Source organism: Dendrobates tinctorius, unplaced genomic scaffold, assembly GCF_039654945.1.
Source record: "Dendrobates tinctorius isolate UK_male_01 unplaced genomic scaffold, ASM3965494v1 ptg000038l, whole genome shotgun sequence".
NCBI lineage: Eukaryota > Metazoa > Chordata > Amphibia > Anura > Dendrobatidae > Dendrobates > Dendrobates tinctorius.
In genome coordinates, this window is record NW_027361706.1 from 30,935,499 (window position 1) to 30,956,487 (window position 20,989).

General features: G+C 47.1%; 1 protein-coding gene across 1 annotated transcript in view; it reads left to right on the forward strand.

The window, feature by feature from the left end:
• The window catches only part of IL2RB (interleukin 2 receptor subunit beta), a 129,006-nt gene that overhangs the window by 33,458 nt on the left and 74,559 nt on the right, over window positions 1-20,989 (forward strand). The window contains exon 3 of the mRNA XM_073574344.1: window positions 7,478-7,592. Within this exon, the coding sequence (XP_073430445.1) occupies window positions 7,478-7,592 (115 nt within the window). The remainder of the gene's footprint in view (window positions 1-7,477; window positions 7,593-20,989) is intronic.

Here is a 20,989-nt window from a genome sequence, read left to right on the forward strand (position 1 = left end):
ACGTACTTCTATGCAGCCGCCCTCTCCGGTCCGAGTGCCTGCGGCAGTGCCAGGTTTCCATGCGAGAGACTCGCACGAGAATCACGCGAGTCTCTCGCACGTGAGTATGAGCCCTAAGGGTAGGGTAAGTAATATAAAGTGATTTTAGGCAAAAGCTGTGGAGAGATCCAGGTCCAGCCCCAATCATTATATAGGGTTAAGCTGGTTTCACACTTGCATATTATGCAATCCGTGTGAAAATGGTTGCACACAGATCCGTTTTCGTCTCCATTGACTTTCAGTGGTGACGGATGGGACTTGTGTGTGCATCCAGATGTCACCGTTTTCCCACGGATCGCGGTGTGGCTGCATATTTTATCAGATGCACAAAAATGCAACTTGATGCAGTTTTGTGTCATCTGAAAATCACACAGGCACAGGGAGACGCATGGATCCGCAGCTACACTTCTGGAATTAACATGGAGCTCTATGGAGCACGGATCCAAGACAACACGGTTCCGTGTGCTTCTGGGACGCCCTCACACCCAGGGCTGTGGGGGTACTCGGTGCCGGGCCCGATGAACCTCAATGGGAGATGTCACGGTAGCTGGGACCCGGCCCGTGGCCCTGGGCGCCCATTTTAAATGTTCAGTGTGAATGAATAAGTCGTGACGCCACCTGTGGTGTTCGGCAACAAAGATGTTAAGCCGACGCTGCAGACAGGTCCTCTGGGACAGATGGTGTGGTGCAGCAATGATGTTATAGCCCTCCACAGGCAGAGCTGTAGCCCCAGGGCAGAGTAGGTGAAGTGACACTTAGATAGTGTAGTGTTGGGTACAGGGAATGTAGCAGTGCTGGGCAGGTGGACGCAGGAATAACTGGAGGACACCAGGGCATGTAGTTCCAAAGCTTTACTCACAGTCTGTAGTGGCACAAGAGCCTGCATCCGTGCCGTGTCCTCCGGGTCAGGAGCTGAGCCAACTTCCAGGCAAGATGAAGTACTCCCTTCCAACACTCCGCCAACATATGTGCCTTTTCTGAATGTCTCCCTTTGCGCCTAAAATGAAGTACTCACAGTACTGAGTTACACTGGAGTTCCTCCTGTCAGATGTTCCTATGAACTCTACTTGTACGGCAGACAGCTGTAGCCTGCTTCGGGGACTCCTTACTACTAAGTCCCGGCTGACTATCGTTGCTGTTGTGCCCCCAAGTCTTGTGTGGGAATAAAGTGGTCGCTACTTCTATTCCTCCGGTGTTTCCTGCAGGACCATTAGTATCCGTACAACCTCGGGGACCAGACCCCGGCCTTGCGCTGTGAACTTGAGAAGGGTTCTGCTCCAACCCTAATCCTTAGTCCTCCTCTCCTTACGTTCCATGCTAATCCTACTTTCTGATGGAGAGTGTTAGGTTTCCCTTCAATGTCTCTTTCCTGTGCCAGCGGACCCAGGTCACTGAGGTCGGCTGCAGCACTTCCTTCATCCATCCCACTCAGGGGATCTTCTTTCACGGACTCTCCTTATCAGAGTCCTATGACTAACTGTCTGTCTCCAATCCTCTTCCCACTCTTTTGATGCAAACTAAACTCCATCCACCTCCCAGCACTCTTTGTGTTCCAAGCAGGGAGCCACCAAAGGGTGCTTTGCTACACTACTATGTTGTGTGGGATGCAGGTGTTGGAGTGTGGTCAGTTGTCCCCATCTTAACTGGATGGTGGGCTACCACACCTCAGGAGGAGGTGCAGTACCTCTGTGGCAACTTAACCCTCAGGGGCGCCACACTTCCGTGTGCAGGGATCCGTTTTGCGGCACTGAGCATGCTCGAAAGCAAGGGATGTGCTGTATGGGACCAGTATGCAGACATAATATAGACTATGTGCATGCTGCTCTGTCATACAGTGATCTTTCCCGCCTCACTAAAAGAGCTTGTGCCCTATGTTACAGTGTGGCAATGATAATAAAATGTATTGGGAGCATGTATATAACATGGGGGCACCTGGATAGGGGCTGCACGAGTGGGGCTGTGTTCACACTAGCGTTTTGGTACGCTGCGTTGTGATGCGTAGCAATCCTGATGCATCCCGATCCAGATTAGATCTCTATACTGAACATAGGGACTCACGGACCTGCGTTTGCATCAGGGTCAGGATGCATCAGGGGCACCAACACATATCACAGCACTTACTAATTCACAAAGGACAAGAACAAAAAATGCCACAATACATGTTAAGACTACAACCAAGGAGCAGGGGCCTGTTAACAAGAGCTGACAATCTGAGGAAGCAGCAATGCTGAATAGCAGTCTACTGTTATGAATGGGTCACCGAGGAGAAAAAAGCAAAACAAGCTAAGTCACAGAAAACCAGAGAGGTTGGTAACTATGCAGATTGCAGATCCCTGATCCTACCACACAACTAGCAGCAGCCGTGGAGCGTACCTACGATGTTCCTAGATGCTTCGTCACAGCCGGAGGACTAAATAAGCCTGAAGCATGAAAAGGGGAAATCTAACTGCCCCAGAGCAGACCCCAAAGGAATAGATAGCCCCCACACATGTGTTGACGGTGAAACAAGATGAAGGCACAAACACAGGCAGGAAAATAGGCTAAGCAAACGATGGGGCCCAAACCAACTAGACAGGAAAGGAGAGGAAAGACACTGTCTGGAACCTGCAAAAAACCCTACAAAAATAATGTCCAACACTTCTGATAGCAAAATTAACCCTGAAGTCACTAGAATTCTCCCACTATATCAGCACTATGAAATATTCAGAGACAGAGCAAAAAGAGACCAAACTAGTAAGGGACAAAAAGCAAATTGGCAAAATACTGATAAATAAGAGTGGAAATTCAGCACAGCCACCAGCCGGGGCTGGCTGACCACACAAAAAACTGAATAGACCAACAAAATCAAATGTGAACATTAGCAGAAAAACATAGCTTTAGATGACTGGAACAGAGCTGAAAACCAAGTGCTGACAAGCCAGAGGGAATCACAAGCAACTGAAGAGGGCGTCGGCTGTCTTAAATCCAATCTGAGACTCCTGAGGTCCAATCGTCATCCTCATTCTCAGGTGGCAGATCTCCACCGATCAAATCAGCCTCACTACCTCCTGTTACCACCAGAGGGAGTCTGGAAGGAGAACTCACAACTGGTGAACCAGAGAATGAACTCACAACAGTCTACACTGCGTCACTAGATCCTTATACAGGGGTATAATGAGGCCTCACTATACAGGAGAGACCGGAGCGAGGAGCGGGGGCCTGATCACAAGAGCTGACAATCTGAGGAAACATCAATGCTGGTTAACAGTCTACACTGCGTCACTAGATCCTTATACAGGGGTATAATGAGGCCTCACTATACAGGAGAGACCGGAGCGGGGGCCTGATCACAAGAGCTGACAATCTGAGGAAGCAGCAATGCTGAATAACAATCTATACTGCGTCACTAGATCCTTATACAGGGGTATAATGAGGCCTCGCTGTACAGGAGAGATCGGAGCGAGGAGCCGGGGCCTGATCACAAGAGCTGACAATCTGAGGAGACAGCAATGCTGAATAACAATCTACACTGTGTCACTAGATCCTTATACAGGTGGAGAATGAGGCCCTCACTTTACAGGCAAAGACCTGGAACGAGGACTGTGGAAAACGGATTTCTATTTAAAAAAGGAGCCGTTTAAAGAGCCTCTTTATGGTGAGCGGAGCCGAATGAGCTGGTTCACCAAAAAGAGCCGGACTTCCCATCACTAGTTCTAGCCAGAGTAGTAATAGTTAAATGTTTAACCCAATAGGAAGCTAGCTAGTGGGAGGAGCTAGTTCTGAGGTAACTGGATTGTTCTAGAAAGCGTTGTGGGGAGTTGTGAGGTAAAGAGTGAAGTGATCTGAAGCAGTGCCAGAGGGGGAGACACAGTGAAGTGAAGGTTCGGATTGCAGAAAAGATGGAAACTGTTGACAGGAAACAAGTGGGACTGGGCAGCCTGAGGAAACAAATGGTGAGGTTTTTGGGTAACTTCCGAGACGTTCCTGAATGGAAGAAGAACGGGGAGCCCCTGGAAGAAGCGGGACCGTCATCTCAGTTAGCTGTGGTACTGGGTACCTGGGAACCAGATCTTGTGCCAGAAGACAGTACTAGGGAGAGTCTAGAGAAGAAGGTTTCTGTGTCATGTGGAAAATACTGGACTGTAACTGCTGCAAGTTTGAACGAATTAAGTAAAGTTTTGCCAAAAAAGAACAGAGACTCTGACAATATTTGTGTGTGCGTGAGAAGAAAAGGAACCCTGTCTTCTGAGGAGAATGCTGGCCCTCAGGTGGGTGACACCACTAACACACATAGTACATTACAAAATGGACATTCTGATTTTACAGTAGCGGAGCATCAGGGTGTGGAAGAGTTAAAGCCCCTCACCACGACTGACACCCTGGCTCCCGTTACATGGTTAAAAGAAATGACATGCTCATTATTCAGGCAGCTCACTCTGGGATATGGTCTACTTCCTAAGCCTCACAGTATAGAGAGAAAGACTTTGGCGGTGGAGGAAACCGCAAGAATAATGACAAGACCACCGTCCAAGACTCTTCAGCAAAACTACCACCATTTTCCAGAAGGGTCGCCTGGGAAAACTTGGTGGCTGCTGTTAGCACCACGCCGAAGTCCTGCTCTGACAGGCAGGGTCTCCGGCATGTCTCTTCACTCACCCTTGATGCGGTCAGTTCTTCCCTTCCCAATGCTCTGCATGCTTCCAGCCGGTCCTCTGGCCATGTCCTTAGGGCACGTGCGCGTGCAATCCCACCCTCTTAAAGAATCAGCGCGTGCACTTGCTATTTCCTCCCTTGTTAATAGCCGTGGGACATTATGCATATATTGCTTCCTCCCCACTGGGGAGGTGCCTGAACAACCTTCCTGTTTCACAGTCTAAGTTGTGTAAGGTTGAATATCAGTCCCTGCTGCATTCAGGTGCAAATCCTGCCTGCTGCACTTTAGTGTAATTCCTGCCTCTTGCACTTTGATGCAAATCCTGCCTGCTGCTGGATTCTGACACAAACTCTATCTGCTGCACTCAGATACGAACTTGGCCAGCTGCACTCTGATGCAAGCTCTGCCTGCTGATCCATCTGTCCTTCTGGGTTCAGCTGCTGCGAGACTGTTGGTCTGTCCTGGAGTGGCACCTGGCGTTCATCGGGAGCTAAGCCTAACCTCACCATCAGAGGCTCTAGTGAGCGGTCAGGTGATCACTTAGTCACGCCCCTCCAGATGGCTCCGTAGGCACATAGACATAGCCTAGGGTCACATGGAGTTTTTTTTACATTGATTATAGGTACCACTCCATGTGGAAGAAAAGTATACACATTATTTTTCTTGATGAACGAAAGAAAATAACTAACTAGAGTTACTATAGTTGTAGCTTCCTCCCCAGGTGGCACTTATGAGATAGTTTCTTTCATTCTGTGATACAGCTAATTTATATATTTAACCATGTAGGTAGCATTGCTAATAAAACTATAGACTCTTGGTCTGTGTAATGGAGGGCCACCGTTTCCCAGCAGTTACCTCAAGGATGTCAAACTTAGGCTGGTTTCACATTTGCGTTTTTTTTCGCGGTAATTTAGCGCTAAATAGCGCATGCGTTTTTTTTTCCTATACTTTGCATGGGATGCGCTTATGTGCGCATACACATGCGTTTGTACGCGTTTTACCGCGCATGCGTTTTTTTGCGGTATGCGCTCGGGCGCACAAAATGCAACTTGCTGCATTTTTTGTGCGTCCGATTTGCCTCAAAAAAACGCATGCGCGCGCAATGCGTTTTTTTACAGCAAGACACCCATTATAAGTCTATGGTGAGCATATGTGCGCATTGGCATGCTTATGTATGCGTTTTTTTGCACATGCGTTTTTTTTTTTACCATTAGTTTAGACAATGGAATTTAGGGGTTTGGGTAAAGTTAGGGTTAGTTAAGGGGGTTTAGGGTTAGGGTTAGGGTCAGGGTTAGGGTTAGGGTCAGGGTTAGGGTTAAGTATGGTTTGGTTAAGGGTTAGGGTCAGGGTTAGGGTTAGGGTTAGGGTCAGGGTTAGGGTTAAGTATGGTTTGGTTAAGGGTTAGGGTCAGGGTTAGGGTTAGGGTTAGGGTTAGGGTCAGGGTTAGGGTCAGGGTTAGGGTTAAGTATGGTTTGGTTAAGGGTTAGGGTCAGGGTTAGGGTCAGGGTTAGGGTTAAGTATGGTTTGGTTAAGGGTTAGGGTCAGGGTTAGGGTTAGGGTCAGGGTTAAGGTCAGGGTTAGGGTTAAGTATGGTTTGGTTAAGGGTTAGGGTCAGGGTTAGGGTTAGGGTTAGGGTTAGGGTCAGGGTTAGGGTTAGGGTTAAGGTTAAGTATGGTTTGGTTAAGGGTTAGGGTCAGGGTTAGGGTCAGGGTTAGGGTTAAGTATGGTTTGGTTAAGGGTTAGGGTCAGGATTAGGGTTAGGGTCAGGGTTAGGGTTAGGGTTAAGGTTAGTTAGGGTTTGGGTTAGGGTTAAGTATGGTTTGGTTAAGGGTTAGGGTCAGGGTTAGGGTTAGGGTTAGGGTCAGGGTTAGGGTTAGGGTTAAGGTTAGTTAGGGTTTGGGTTAGGGTTAAGTATGGTTTGGTTAAGGGTTAGGGTCAGGGTTAGGGTTAAGTATGGTTTGGTTAAGGGTTAGGGTCAGGGTTAGGGTTAGGGTTAGGGTTAGGGTTAGGGTCAGGGTTAGGGTTAGGGTTAGGGTTAAGGTTAGTTAGGGTTTGGGTTAGGGTTAAGTATGGTTTGGTTAAGGGTCAGGGTTAGGGTTAAGTATGGTTTGGTTAAGGGTTAGGGTTAGGGTCAGGGTTAGGGTTAGGGTTAGGGTTAGGGTTAGTAAAGTCATGGTTTGGGTTAGTGTGAGGGGCCACCTAATGTTGGAAAAAAACGCAAACGCGGTAAAAACGCACTAAAAACGCATACAAACGCATAAAAACGCTGCGTTTTTTTCATGCATGCTCATAAAAATGCTTGAAAAAAACGCAGCAGTTGTATGCTTTTGTATGCGTTTTTCAATGCGTTTTTTTGCGGGAAAAACGCGCTGCAAAAAAAAGCAAGTGTGAAACAGGCCTTAACCAGCCAGACTTTGCTTTACACTGATGAGGAGCAAACACCCAGAAACCGGAGATCCGTAAATGAGTTTCTGGCTTGGCTTTTATCCTTGGTTCTGTTTCAAGGCTCATTAAAGGTTCAATTGTTGACTTATTGGGTAGTTAGCTCTCCTAGGTGGCACTTGCCACTGAGCGAGGGAGGAACATTCTGTCAGAATGATGAAAGAAAGTACCATTTTTCCAGATGGTGACAGTGTGTCAACACTCAGATGAAACATTTGCTGTTAATTTTCTATAAATCTCTGATCCGGTACAGACAGATACTCTCCAAATACTAAATAATATCCGGTGAATAAACCTCTAAATATGATACTTTTGAAGGCGATAACACAGCATATGATCATGCCTTATCTTCTGTCATTTCAGCTCATCTCGACTGCACTTATAACTCCTCAGCACTATTGTCCTGTTCATGGGACACAGACAGCAATTTTACATCAAGTCCATGCAATATATCTGCTAATGGCATTGTTGAAAACAGGTGAGATCATCTATGTAATAGTGGTGGAGTTCAGTGCGAGCCTTGGTTGCCTACGGTTGCACCTGCCGCTCCGGCGATGTACTCCCTCTGCTTCACTCCAGCACTTATCGACAGGGTTGCAGCGGTGGCATCCCGTCTGCAGCCAATTACTGGGCTCAGCAGTCATAGTGAGATGGACAGCACAAGACTGCTGAGCCAAGTGATTGGCTGCACACAGGAGGTCACCACTGCAGCCCTGCCAACAAATATTGGCGGAAAGCAGAGAGTGCGAGGCATCGGGGTAACAGGGGAAACCGTAAGTATTTAGTCCTTATTTTGTTATGTTAAAGGAAAGCAATTTTGAACACATTTTTTAATGAGATATTAAAATTAATTTAATATATTAACTATTAATTCATATTTATTGTCCACTCCATTAGGTGATGGCCTCCACAAATTAAAGTTGACTTTTGCTAGACACAAGTTGTCTATTGCTGGAACTTAGAAGCCCATTAGGCTACATTTACATGACCGACTTAGAATTCGCTTAATTGGAAAAGGAAAGCCTTCCATTTGTCATCCATTTTTAAAACAAGAATTCATGAAAATAAACAAAAATGGGTGTACACCTCCATTGGATTGTATACGTCCACGTGCCGTCTGACTTACATTTTTGCAATGATTTTTTTTAACCTTTTTTATATAGATACTTTAAAGCAGTGTTTGAGGCTTATTCATGAAAGGGAACATGGCCTCCCAGGAAAGATGTGGCTTAGCTGGAAAGGGGTATGTTAGGCTTAGCTGGAAAGGCGTATGTTAGAGTTAGCGTAGGGTCAAACAACCGTATAAAAAAATCGTTCAAAGCTCCATCAAGAAAATTGGGACTTTTTTCTCTTTTGTCATCTGTGTGCAGTCCATATGCAATCTGTTTTTTTTCTGCAACAGCTATTAATCATTTACAAGACCAGTTACAATTTCCTATGTAACAGAAATGCAATATATCCATAAGAATCAGATGCTGTACTGTGGCGTCTGATTTTTTTTCTAACACCCATAGACTTGAAAGGGTGAATCTCATCTGATATCTGAAGGAAAATTGTGCATGCTGCAATTTTTTGAACACAAAAATTTGGTCAGTGAAAAAAATCGGTCATCTGTACTGTCTCATTGAATACATTGGTCCAAGTGCAATCTGTTTTTTGTTTTTTTTTAACGGATAGCTCTGGGACCGAAAATGTGGTCCTGTGGTAGAGCCCTAAGGAAGGGTTTAGCGTCTTAGGCCTGCCAAATATTAATGGATGTGGAAGTTCTCAGGAGAACACGCATTGAAGAACTTTTGAGAGGTTTGACTGATCTGGAGGACAAATTATTTCAGGCTGGAAGAAGGGACTGATAGCATGAAACGGACGTTGCTTTTTCCTTGTGTATCCTCTGTCCGGTAAGAAATAAAGGATTGTCTTAGACTCGGCGTGAGAGGCATAGCTTTTTCTATTTTTGCTCTCTGTAAATAACTTGGACCTGTTGAGCACCACGTGTTGCTGTTATAGTGCTGACTCACAAGAGAAATAGCTGAAGACATGCAAACATGCAACTTCTACTCCTAATCTGCTTTAGTTATCAGTGCCAATCCATTTCTCTTATTTTTAACATTTTTTTTTTCTGCAGCTCTGACTTCTATTTGCTATCATGTAAGAAGCGCCTAAAGTTATGCACAGAAGGCCTCTATTCGTTAAGGGTATAAAATACAAGAACACTCTGACAAGCCCATGGAGATGGTTGGAAAACAGTCTGTGTATTTCTTCTATTCTCCAAAGCTGTAAACTGAATCCCAGAAACTTCTAAATAGCAGTTGGGGCTACTCTAGCAATGTGTTATATTTGTATGTTTCCAAAGGAAGGGATGGAGTTTAGGTGGAGCTCAGGAGGTAGAATAGAGGAAAGAAGAAAGAATGGAGGAAAGAAGGTTTAAGCATACTCACAGACCCGGATTCTTTACTGTAAGAGCAGTGAGACTATGGAACTCTCTGCCATATGATGTTGTAATGAGTGATTCCCTACTAAAATATAAGAAGGGCCTGGATGCCTTTCTTGAAAAGTATAATATTACAGGGTATATACACTAGTTTCCTTAATATTGCGTTGATCCAGGGAACTAGTCTGATTGCCGTATGTGGAGTTGGGAAGGAACTTTTTTCCACAATGTGAAGCTTACTGTTTGCCACATGGTTTTTTTTCCTGCCTCTGGATCAACAAGTTAGGGCAAATTAGGATAGGATATGGGTTGAACTAGATGGTCTTAAAGTCTTCCTTCAACCTTAATAACTATGTTACTATGTTACCTCTAGATGAGAGATGGCAGAGAAGTCACTTAGGGAAGAGGCGCGTTAATAACTGATTGAAGAAATTACAAGGTGTTAGTATGCTACCCGGTAAATAGTTACAATATTCAGCAAATTATGAGTTACCTTTATTGGAAGTGGTGCACCCGCGGGGCCTGGGGGTACTCGGTATCGGGCTCGTCGACATCAATGGGGGACGGTGTCATGGCGGCGACCTGGTCCGTGCCCGAGAGGCGTCCAGTAATAAAATAGGGGAAAGTTGTGTGGTATTTATGTGTTAAAAAAAGAAAACAAAGTTATTAGATGGTGAAATACGTGATGCCACCTGTGGTATTCTAGTCTGAGGGGACCAGCGCTGCGGTGTTGCTTCTGGGACGCCTTCACACCCAGGACTGTGGGGTACTCGGTACCGGGCCCAATGAGCCTCAATGGGAGATGACTCGGCCCATGGCCCTGAGCGCCCATTGTAAAAGGGGAATGTTCAGTGTGCTTATGATGAGTGATTCGTGACGCCACCTGTGGTGTTCGGCAATAGAGATGTAAGCCGACGCTGCAGACAAATCCTCTGGGACAGATGGTGTGGTGCAGCAGTGATGTTATAGCCCTCCACAGGCAGGGCTGTAGTCCCAGGGCAGTGTAGGTGGAGTGACACGTAGATGGTGTAGTGTCAGGCGCAAGGGATGTAGCCGGGCTGGGCAGTTTGGCGCAGGAATAAGTGGAGGACACCAGGGCATGTAGTTCCAAAGCTTTACTCACAGTCTGTTGCAGGTACAGATGCCCACATCCATTCCGTGTCCTCCCGGAGCTCAGCCAACTTCCAGGCAAGATGAAGTACTCCTTTCCAACACTCCGCCAACATATGTGCCTTTTCTGAACATCTCTTCTTATAGCGCCTTTGAATGAAGTACTCCTAGTACTGAGTTACACTGGAGTTCCTCCTGTCAGATGTTCCTATGAACTCTACTTGTATGGCAGACAGCTGTGGCCTGCTTCGGGGACTCCTTGCTACTAAGTCCCGGCTCACTAATATGGTGCTGTTGTGCCCCCAAGTCTTGTGTGGGAATAAAGTGGTCACTACTAGAGTTGAGCGACTTTTGCTTTTTTAGGGTCGCGTTTCGTTTCGTGAAACCCGACTTTTCCAAAAGTCGGGTCGAGCAAGATCGTCCGATTATAGGGAAAAGTCGGGGTCGTCCCGAAACACGAAACCCAATGTAAGTCAATGGGGAATAAAAGTCGGCAGTGAGAGGAGGACAGGAAACACACCTACAGTGCCCATTTGAATGCCAAAAGCATCAATTCTTCTTACTTAAGCTTGTCAACCTTAATTAACTTCATAATACAAGTTACGCACTGAAAAATGGGGGTTATTTGGCTAAATTTGTGGGGGGGGAGGGCTGGCTGCAGGTTTATCTATTTCTCCATACAAAATCATTGGTCCCATATAATGTTTGAAACAGTATATGATGAGCTCCACATAATGCTACAGTATATGTTGGTCCCCATGGATGAAGCTCCACTGTCTTATGGGCCCAAATAATGCTCCAAACATAATGGGCCGCATTTCTAATGCTCTAGTGTATAATGGGCCCTGTAAATGCTGCTCCAGTGTCTGATGTCCACCTTTGGAATGTTCCAGTGTATGGTGGGCCCCATCTATCATTCTCCAGAGTATAGTGCTCCCCAAAAATTGCTGTCCCAACATAGAAAACAATCAAATAAGTCTCCTCGCTAGGGAATCCCTGTACTTGTCTGGACAGGTGCTGTAGCTTGCTTAACAGCTCGCCAGCCGTTCTCACGCCCAGTATGGATTGCACGTGATTGCACAAAGGTTAGAAAGGGTACCGTATCCCTGGATAACATGTATGGATAGCGTACACATTCAAAATATATGTCTATACAGCATGAGGCAGGCTAAGACGGTGTTAAGCCCAGTATGGATTGCACGTCATTGCACAAAGGTTAGAAGGGGTACCGTATCCCCGGATAACATGTATGGATAGCGTACACATTCAAAATATATGTCTATACAGCATGAGGCAGGCTCAGACGGTGTTAGGCCCAGTATGGATTGCACGTCATTGCACAAAGGTTAGAAGGGGTACCGTATCCCCGGATAACATGTATGGATAGCGTACACATTCAAAATATATGTCTATACAGCATGAGGCAGGTTCAGACGGTGTTAGGCCCAGTATGGATTGCACGTCATTGCACAAAGGTTAGAAAGGGTACCGTATCCCTGGATAACATGTATGGATAGCGTACACATTCAAAATATATGTCTATACAGCATGAGGCAGGCTCAGACGGTGTTAGGCCCAGTATGGATTGCACGTCATTGCACAAAGGTTAGAAAGGGTACCGTATCCCTGGATAACATGTATGGATAGCGTACACATTCAAAATATATGTCTATACAGCATGAGGCAGGCTCAGACGGTGTTAGGCCCAGTATGGATTGCACGTCATTGCACAAAGGTTAGAAGGGGTACCGTATCCCCGAATAACATGTATGGATAGCGTACACATTCAAAATATATGTCTATACAGCATGAGGCAGGCTAAGACGGTGTTAGGCCCAGTATGGATTGCACGTCATTGCACAAAGGTTAGAAGGGGTACCGTATCCCCGGATAACATGTATGGATAGCGTACACATTCAAAATATATGTCTATACAGCATGAGGCAGGCTCAGACGGTGTTAGGCCCAGTATGGATTGCACGTCATTGCACAAAGGTTAGAAAGGGTACCGTATCCCCGGATAACGTATGGATAGCGTACACATTCAAAATATAGGTCTATACAGCATGAGGCAGGCTCAGACGGTGTTAGGCCCAGTATGGATTGCACGTCATTGCACAAAGGTTAGAAAGGGTACCATATCCCTGGATAACATGTATGGATAGCGTACACATTCAAAATATATGTCTACACAGCATGAGGCAGGCTCAGACGGTGTTAGGCCCAGTATGGATTGCACGTCATTGCACAAAGGTTAGAAGGGGTACCGTATCCCCGGATAACATGTATGGATAGCGTACACATTCAAAATATATGTCTATACAGCATGAGGCAGGCTCAGACGGTGTTAGGCCCAGTATGGATTGCACGTCATTGCACAAAGGTTAGAAGGGGTACCGTATCCCCGGATAACATGTATGGATAGCGTACACATTCAAAATATATGTCTATACAGCATAAGGCAGGCTCAGACGGTGTTAGGCCCAGTATGGATTGCACGTCATTGCACAAAGGTTAGAAAGGGTACCGTATCCCTGGATAACATGTATGGATAGCGTACACATTCAAAATATATGTCTATACAGCATGAGGCAGGCTCAGACGGTGTTAGGCCCAGTATGGATTGCACGTCATTGCACAAAGGTTAGAAGGGGTACCGTATCCCCGGATAACATGTATGGATAGCGTACACATTCAAAATATATGTCTATACAGCATGAGGCAGGCTCAGACGGTGTTAGGCCCAGTATGGATTGCACGTGATTGCACAAAGGTTAGAAAGGGTACCGTATCCCTGGATAACATGTATGGATAGCGTACACATTCAAAATAAATGTCTATACAGCATGAGGCAGGCTCAGACGGTGTTAGGCCCAGTATGGATTGCACGTCATTGCACAAAGGTTAGAAGGGGTACCGTATCCCCGGATAACATGTATGGATAGCGTACACATTCAAAATATATGTCTATACAGCATGAGGCAGGCTCAGAGGGTGTTAGGCCCAGTATGGATTGCACGTCATTGCACAAAGGTTAGAAGGGGTACCGTATCCCCGGATAACATGTATGGATAGCGTACACATTCAAAATATATGTCTATACAGCATGAGGCAGGCTCAGACGGTGTTAGGCCCAGTATGGATTGCACATCATTGCACAAAGGTTAGAAGGGGTACCGTATCCCCGGATAACATGTATGGATAGCGTACACATTCAAAATATATGTCTATACAGCATAAGGCAGGCTCAGACGGTGTTAGGCCCAGTATGGATTGCACGTCATTGCACAAAGGTTAGAAAGGGTACCGTATCCCTGGATAACATGTATGGATAGCGTACACATTCAAAATATATGTCTATACAGCATGAGGCAGGCTCAGACGGTGTTAGGCCCAGTATGGATTGCACGTCATTGCACAAAGGTTAGAAAGGGTACCGTATCCCCGGATAACATGTATGGATAGCGTACACATTCAAAATATATGTCTATACAGCATGAGGCAGGCTCAGACGGTGTTAGGCCCAGTATGGATTGCACGTGATTGCACAAAGGTTAGAAAGGGTACCGTATCCCTGGATAACATGTATGGATAGCGTACACATTCAAAATAAATGTCTATACAGCATGAGGCAGGCTCAGACGGTGTTAGGCCCAGTATGGATTGCACGTCATTGCACAAAGGTTAGAAGGGGTACCGTATCCCCGGATAACATGTATGGATAGCGTACACATTCAAAATATATGTCTATACAGCATGAGGCAGGCTCAGAGGGTGTTAGGCCCAGTATGGATTGCACGTCATTGCACAAAGGTTAGAAGGGGTACCGTATCCCCGGATAACATGTATGGATAGCGTACACATTCAAAATATATGTCTATACAGCATGAGGCAGGCTCAGACGGTGTTAGGCCCAGTATGGATTGCACATCATTGCACAAAGGTTAGAAGGGGTACCGTATCCCCGGATAACATGTATGGATAGCGTACACATTCAAAATATATGTCTATACAGCATGAGGCAGGCTCAGACGGTGTTAGGCCCAGTATGGATTGCACGTCATTGCACAAAGGTTAGAAAGGGTACCGTATCCCTGGATAACATGTATGGATAGCGTACACATTCAAAATATATGTCTATACAGCATGAGGCAGGCTCAGACGGTGTTAGGCCCAGTATGGATTGCACGTCATTGCACAAAGGTTAGAAAGGGTACCGTATCCCTGGATAACATGTATGGATAGCGTACACATTCAAAATATATGTCTATACAGCATGAGGCAGGCTCAGACGGTGTTAGGCCCAGTATGGATTGCACGTCATTGCACAAAGGTTAGAAGGGGTACCGTATCCCCGGATAACATGTACACATTCAAAATATATGTCTATACAGCATGAGGCAGGCTCAGACGGTGTTAGGCCCAGTATGGATTGCACGTCATTGCACAAAGGTTAGAAGGGGTACCGTATCCCCGGATAACATGTATGGATAGCGTACACATTCAAAATATATGTCTATACAGCATGAGGCAGGCTCAGACGGTGTTAGGCCCAGTATGGATTGCACGTCATTGCACAAAGGTTAGAAAGGGTACCGTATCCCTGGATAACATGTATGGATAGCGTACACATTCAAAATATATGTCTATACAGCATGAGGCAGGCTCAGACGGTGTTAGGCCCAGTATGGATTGCACGTCATTGCACAAAGGTTAGAAGGGGTACCGTATCCCCGGATAACATGTATGGATAGCGTACACATTCAAAATATATGTCTATACAGCATGAGGCAGGCTCAGACGGTGTTAGGCCCAGTATGGATTGCACGTCATTGCACAAAGGTTAGAAAGGGTACCGTATCCCTGGATAACATGTATGGATAGCGTACACATTCAAAATATATGTCTATACAGCAGGAGGCAGGCTCAGACGGTGTTAGGCCCAGTATGGATTGCACGTCATTGCACAAAGGTTAGAAGGGGTACCGTATCCCCGGATAACATGTATGGATAGCGTACACATTCAAAATATATGTCTATACAGCATGAGGCAGGCTCAGACGGTGTTAGGCCCAGTATGGATTGCACGTGATTGCACAAAGGTTAGAAAGGGTACCGTATCCCTGGATAACATGTATGGAGAGCGTACACATTCAAAATATATGTCTATACAGCATGAGGCAGGCTCAGACGGTGTTAGGCCCAGTATGGATTGCACGTCATTGCACAAAGGTTAGAAGGGGTACCGTATCCCCGGATAACATGTATGGATAGCGTACACATTCAAAATATATGTCTATACAGCATGAGGCAGGCTCAGATGGTGTTAGGCCCAGTACGGATTGCACGTCATTGCACAAAGGTTAGAAGGGGTACCGTATCCCCGGATAACATGTATGGATAGCGTACACATTCAAAATATATGTCTATACAGCATGAGGCAGGCTCAGACGGTGTTAGGCCCAGTATGGATTGCACGTCATTGCACAAAGGTTAGAAGGGGTACCGTATCCCCGGATAACATGTATGGATAGCGTACACATTCAAAATATATGTCTATACAGCATGAGGCAGGCTCAGACGGTGTTAGGCCCAGTATGGATTGCACGTCATTGCACAAAGGTTAGAAGGGGTACCGTATCCCCAGATAACATGTATGGATAGCGTACACATTCAAAATATATGTCTATACAGCATGAGGCAGGCTCAGACGGTGTTAGGCCCAGTATGGATTGCACGTCATTGCACAAAGTTTAGAAGGGGTAACGTATCCCCGGATAACATGTATGGATAGCGTACACATTCAAAATATATGTCTATACATCAGGAGGCAGGCTCAGACGGTGTCAGGCACAGTATGGATTTGACGGCCCAGATTACACAGTGGAGGAGCAGGGAGAGGTAAAGATTGCAAATGCTGGGGCACTGGCCAAGCAAGGGGGGCCCACTCGTGGGCGTCGGTACTGGCACTGGGCCCCTCATAGTACAGCGGTGTGTCTGACGGCGGGTGTGCACCACCACCGTCAGAGACACTTGATTGCACTATGAGGGACCCTGTGCCAGTGCCCGCGCCCAAGAGTCGGCCTACCCACCTGTCCAGGGCAACGGCACTCGCACGGTGTCGTGCGCTAGGTGGTGACCCCGGCCATGGGTGGGGAGGCAGCACAGTTAGGGAGTTTTAGAAAGTGGCATATGTTGATGTTGGACATTCAACTGATGCAAAAGGCGAAATAGGTGAAGTACCAGGAAGAGGTGGACCAAAGCAAGCCATTTTTCTGTCACCCTATGTGTCATCAGGGGAAGGTGGGACAAAATCCTTGGAAACCCATGCGTGGTTTATTTTAATGAAGGTTAGATCATCCACATTTTGGGTTGACAGACGGGTCCTTTTTTCTGTCAGGATTGATCCAGCTGCACTGAAGACTCTTTCCGATAGCACACTTGCAGCTGGGCAAGCGAGCTCCTGTAAGGCATATTGGGCCAATTCAGGCCAGGTGTCCAGTTTAGCGGCCCAATAGTGAAAGGGGAATGACCTGTGTGGGAGAACATCGATATGGGAGGAAAAGTAGCTTGTAACCATAGTTGACAACTGCTGTCTCCTGTCACTTTCCATCGATGCAGTATTACCAGTTGTGTGAGCGGTATTTGAAAAATCAGTCCACAACATTGTCATGAAACCCCTGTCTCCAACGCCACTTCTGCTGTGTGCACCACGAACACCTCTGCCAAGCTGCCCCCGGCCCGTACGGCTCGTGTGAGAACCATCACCGCTGCTGTGTGCTGGGAATGCCTCAAGCAACCGATTTACCAGAGTTGCTTGTTTATTAGCCAATATTAGGTCAAGGTTCTCCTGTGGCATGATGTTTTGTAATTTGCCTTTATAGCGTGGATCCAGGATGCTGGCCAACCAGTAGTCGTCATCGTTCATCATTTTGGCAATGCGAGGGTCCCTTTTTAGGATCCGCAAGGCATAATCTGACATGTGGGCCAATGTTCCCGGTGTCAATGATGCACTGCGAGTGCTGGGTGGAGGAGCACTTTCTGGCAAATCCACATCCCTCCAGTCACGCACAAACCCTGTACCAGACCTTGCCACGCCAACATTTTCACTTGCCCCACGAGATGCATCCTCCTCCCCTAAGTAATCATCAACATCATCCTCCTCCTCCTCCTCCTCTTCTTCCTCCACCTCGTCCAGGAGAGGTCCCTGAGCAGACAATGGCTGAATGTCATCAAGGATTCCCTCCTCCTCTTCCTCCTCATCAACATTGGCTGCAGACGCCTGCTCCTTAAGGTGCGTCAAAGTTTGCATGAGCAGACGCATAAGTGGGATGCTCATGCTTAGGATGGCGTCGTCTGCGCTTACCAGCCGTGTGCATTCCTCAAAACACTGAAGGACTTTACAAAGGTCTTTCAGCTTCGACCACTGCACGCCTGTCAACTCCATGTCTGCTCTCAAAGTGCCTGGCCGTGTATCCTCCCACAAATGCATTATGGCCTGCCTCTGCTCGCACAGCCGCTCCACCATGTGCAGGGTGGAGTTCCACCTTGTTGCAATGTCGATAATGAGGCGGTGGTTGGGAAGGTGGAGCAATCGCTGCAGCTTCTGCATACGAACGGAGTGTACAGGCGACCGGCGGATGTGCGCGCACAGACTTCGCACCTTCTGGAGCAGGGCTGTTAACTCCGGATAATTTTTGAGGAAGCACTGCACCACCAGGTTCAAGGTGTGAGCCAAGCAAGGTATGTGGCTGAGTTTTGAAAGGGCTATGGCTGCCACAAAATTACGGCCGTTATCACTAACTACCTTGCCTGCCTCAAGATGTACACTGCCCAGCCATGACTCAGTTTGTCGCTTCAAGTACTCGGCCAGCACCTCGGCGGTGTGTCTGTCGCCCAAACACATCATCTGCAACACAGCCTGCTGACGCTTTCCACTAGCTGCTCGATAGGGGGACACATCGTGTGCAACAGTGGCAGCTGCAGATGGAGTGCTCGTAAGACTGCGCTCTGTGGACGAGCTGTTGCTTCTGGAGGAGGAGGAGGGTCGAACGCCTACAGCCAACTGTTTCCTAGACCGTGGGCTAGGCAGCACTGTCCCACCACCGCTGTCCCCTGTGGACCCTGCATCCACCACATTAACCCAGTGCGCAGTGATGGACACGTAACGGCCCTGGCCATGCCGACTGGACCATGCATCAGTTGTGAGGTGCACCTTTCCACTCACTGACTGCTTGAGTGCATGGACAATGCGGTCTTTCACATGATGGTGGAGGGCTGGGATGGCTTTGCGAGAGAAGAAGTGGCGACTGGGTAGGTCATAGCGTGGTACTGCATAGGCCATGAGTTCGCGGAAAGCTGTGCTTTCCACCAACCGAAAGGGCATCATCTCAAACGAGATTAGTTTGGCAATGTGGGCGTTCAAACCCAGTGTACGCGGATGAGAGACTGAGTACTTTCTTGACCTACTCATAGTGTCTGGGAGGGTGAGCTGGACTTGAGAGCTGCATATGGTGGAAGTAGCGGTGGACAGGGCGGACTGAGAGAGGGTTGATGATGGTGATGGAGTTGGTGTTCTTTCTGATGGCCTAGAATCAGTCTTTCGTTGATATAACAGTGGGATTCCCTGACTGCTGTGGCCTTGCAACGACACCTCAACATTTGCTGCTGTGCTAACCGGTGTGCTTACAGTGGGGGAAACAATGTAGCATTGCTGACTACCTTCGTTGTGATCAGTTGCACATGTGGCACTTGAGGTTTGGTGTTGTGTCCACGCTTGCAAGTGCATGCTGGTTAAATGTCTAAGCATGCAACTGGTATTCAAATTTTTCAGATTTTTCCCTCGGCTAAAGGTCTTTGCGCACTTCTTACAGATAACCTTGGCCTGATCATGAGGATTTTGTTCAAAAAAGTGCCACACTGCACTCTTCCTACTTTGGCAGACATTTTGCGGCCTAGCACGCTGTGATCTTTTGACCCTCTGGACAAGCTGTCCAGCAACTCTTTTGATGTTTGGAACCTGTCTTTGGAGTGCTCCGGGCCTGCCAGATAACAGCTGTTGCGATGTCGATGTCTGCTGTGGATGCTCCTCATCTGAGCTATTGGAAGCAGCACCCTCTTCCCCCAATGGATGCCAATCTGGGTCAACAACTGGGTCATCCATCACCTCCTCTTCTATGTCATGTGCACCTTTCTCTGTGTCACCGTGTATGGTGGTATAGTGTGCGGGAAGGGGCACCTGAGTCTCATCAGGGTCAAAATCTGGCTCTGTACACTGCGAGGACAATGTAGTGCTCTGAGTGAATGTACCAGCAGAATCATCCATCAGCGGCTGTGCATCAGTGCACTCCATGTCAGATTCATCTTGGCCTGGGTAATTCACCATTTGACTTGATAATCCAGGCATGGTATGTGAAAACAGCTCCATGGAGTAATCAGTAGTATGGCCTGCGTCATCCTTCAATCTTGGTTGGGGTGAAGGACACAAGGAAAGGTGTGGTTCATGAACATGAGCCTCCAATGACGACTCAGTGCTTTTACTTTTTACAACTGAAGAAGAGGAGGCGATAGAGCTGGAGGCTGAGTCAGCAATGTAAGACAAAACTTTTTCCTGATGCTCTGCCTTTAAAAGCGGTTTGCCAACTCCTAGAAAACTAAGCGTTCGAGGCCTTATGTAGACAGACGATGACGCAGGGTCAGCACCTCCTGCATTTGGTCCTATTTTGCTCTTGCCACTACCATCAGATCCACCACCAACACCATCATTACCAGCTGCCAACCCCCGCCCAATTCCACGGCCTCTTCCACCAGCCTTCCTCATTTTTGGTAGAAATGTAGACAAAATCCAACAAACTATATAGTAATGTAAAACAAGGTACAAGGTGTCTATAGGACAGGGGAGTTTTAGAATTTCTGCACACACTTGTGGACAGTGGACACTTGTGGATTGTGTGCGGCCCACTGATATCTGAGCGCTATGTGACACGCTCGATGGCACAGCTGCCTGTGACCAAAGTGACGAGAGGATAATGGAGATTTTGAATCTCTGCGTACACTTTTGGACACTGGACACTTGTGGATTGTGTGCGGCCCACTGATATCTGAGCGCTATGTGACACGCTCGATGGCACAGCTGCCTGTGACCAAAGTGACGAGAGGATAATGGAGATTTTGAATCTCTGCGTACACTTGTGGACAGTGGACACTTGTGGATTGTGTGCGGCCCACTGATATCTGAGCGCTATGTGACACGCTCGATGGCACAGCTGCCTGTGACCAAAGTGACGAGAGGATAATGGAGATTTTGAATCTCTGCGTACACTTTTGGACACTGGACA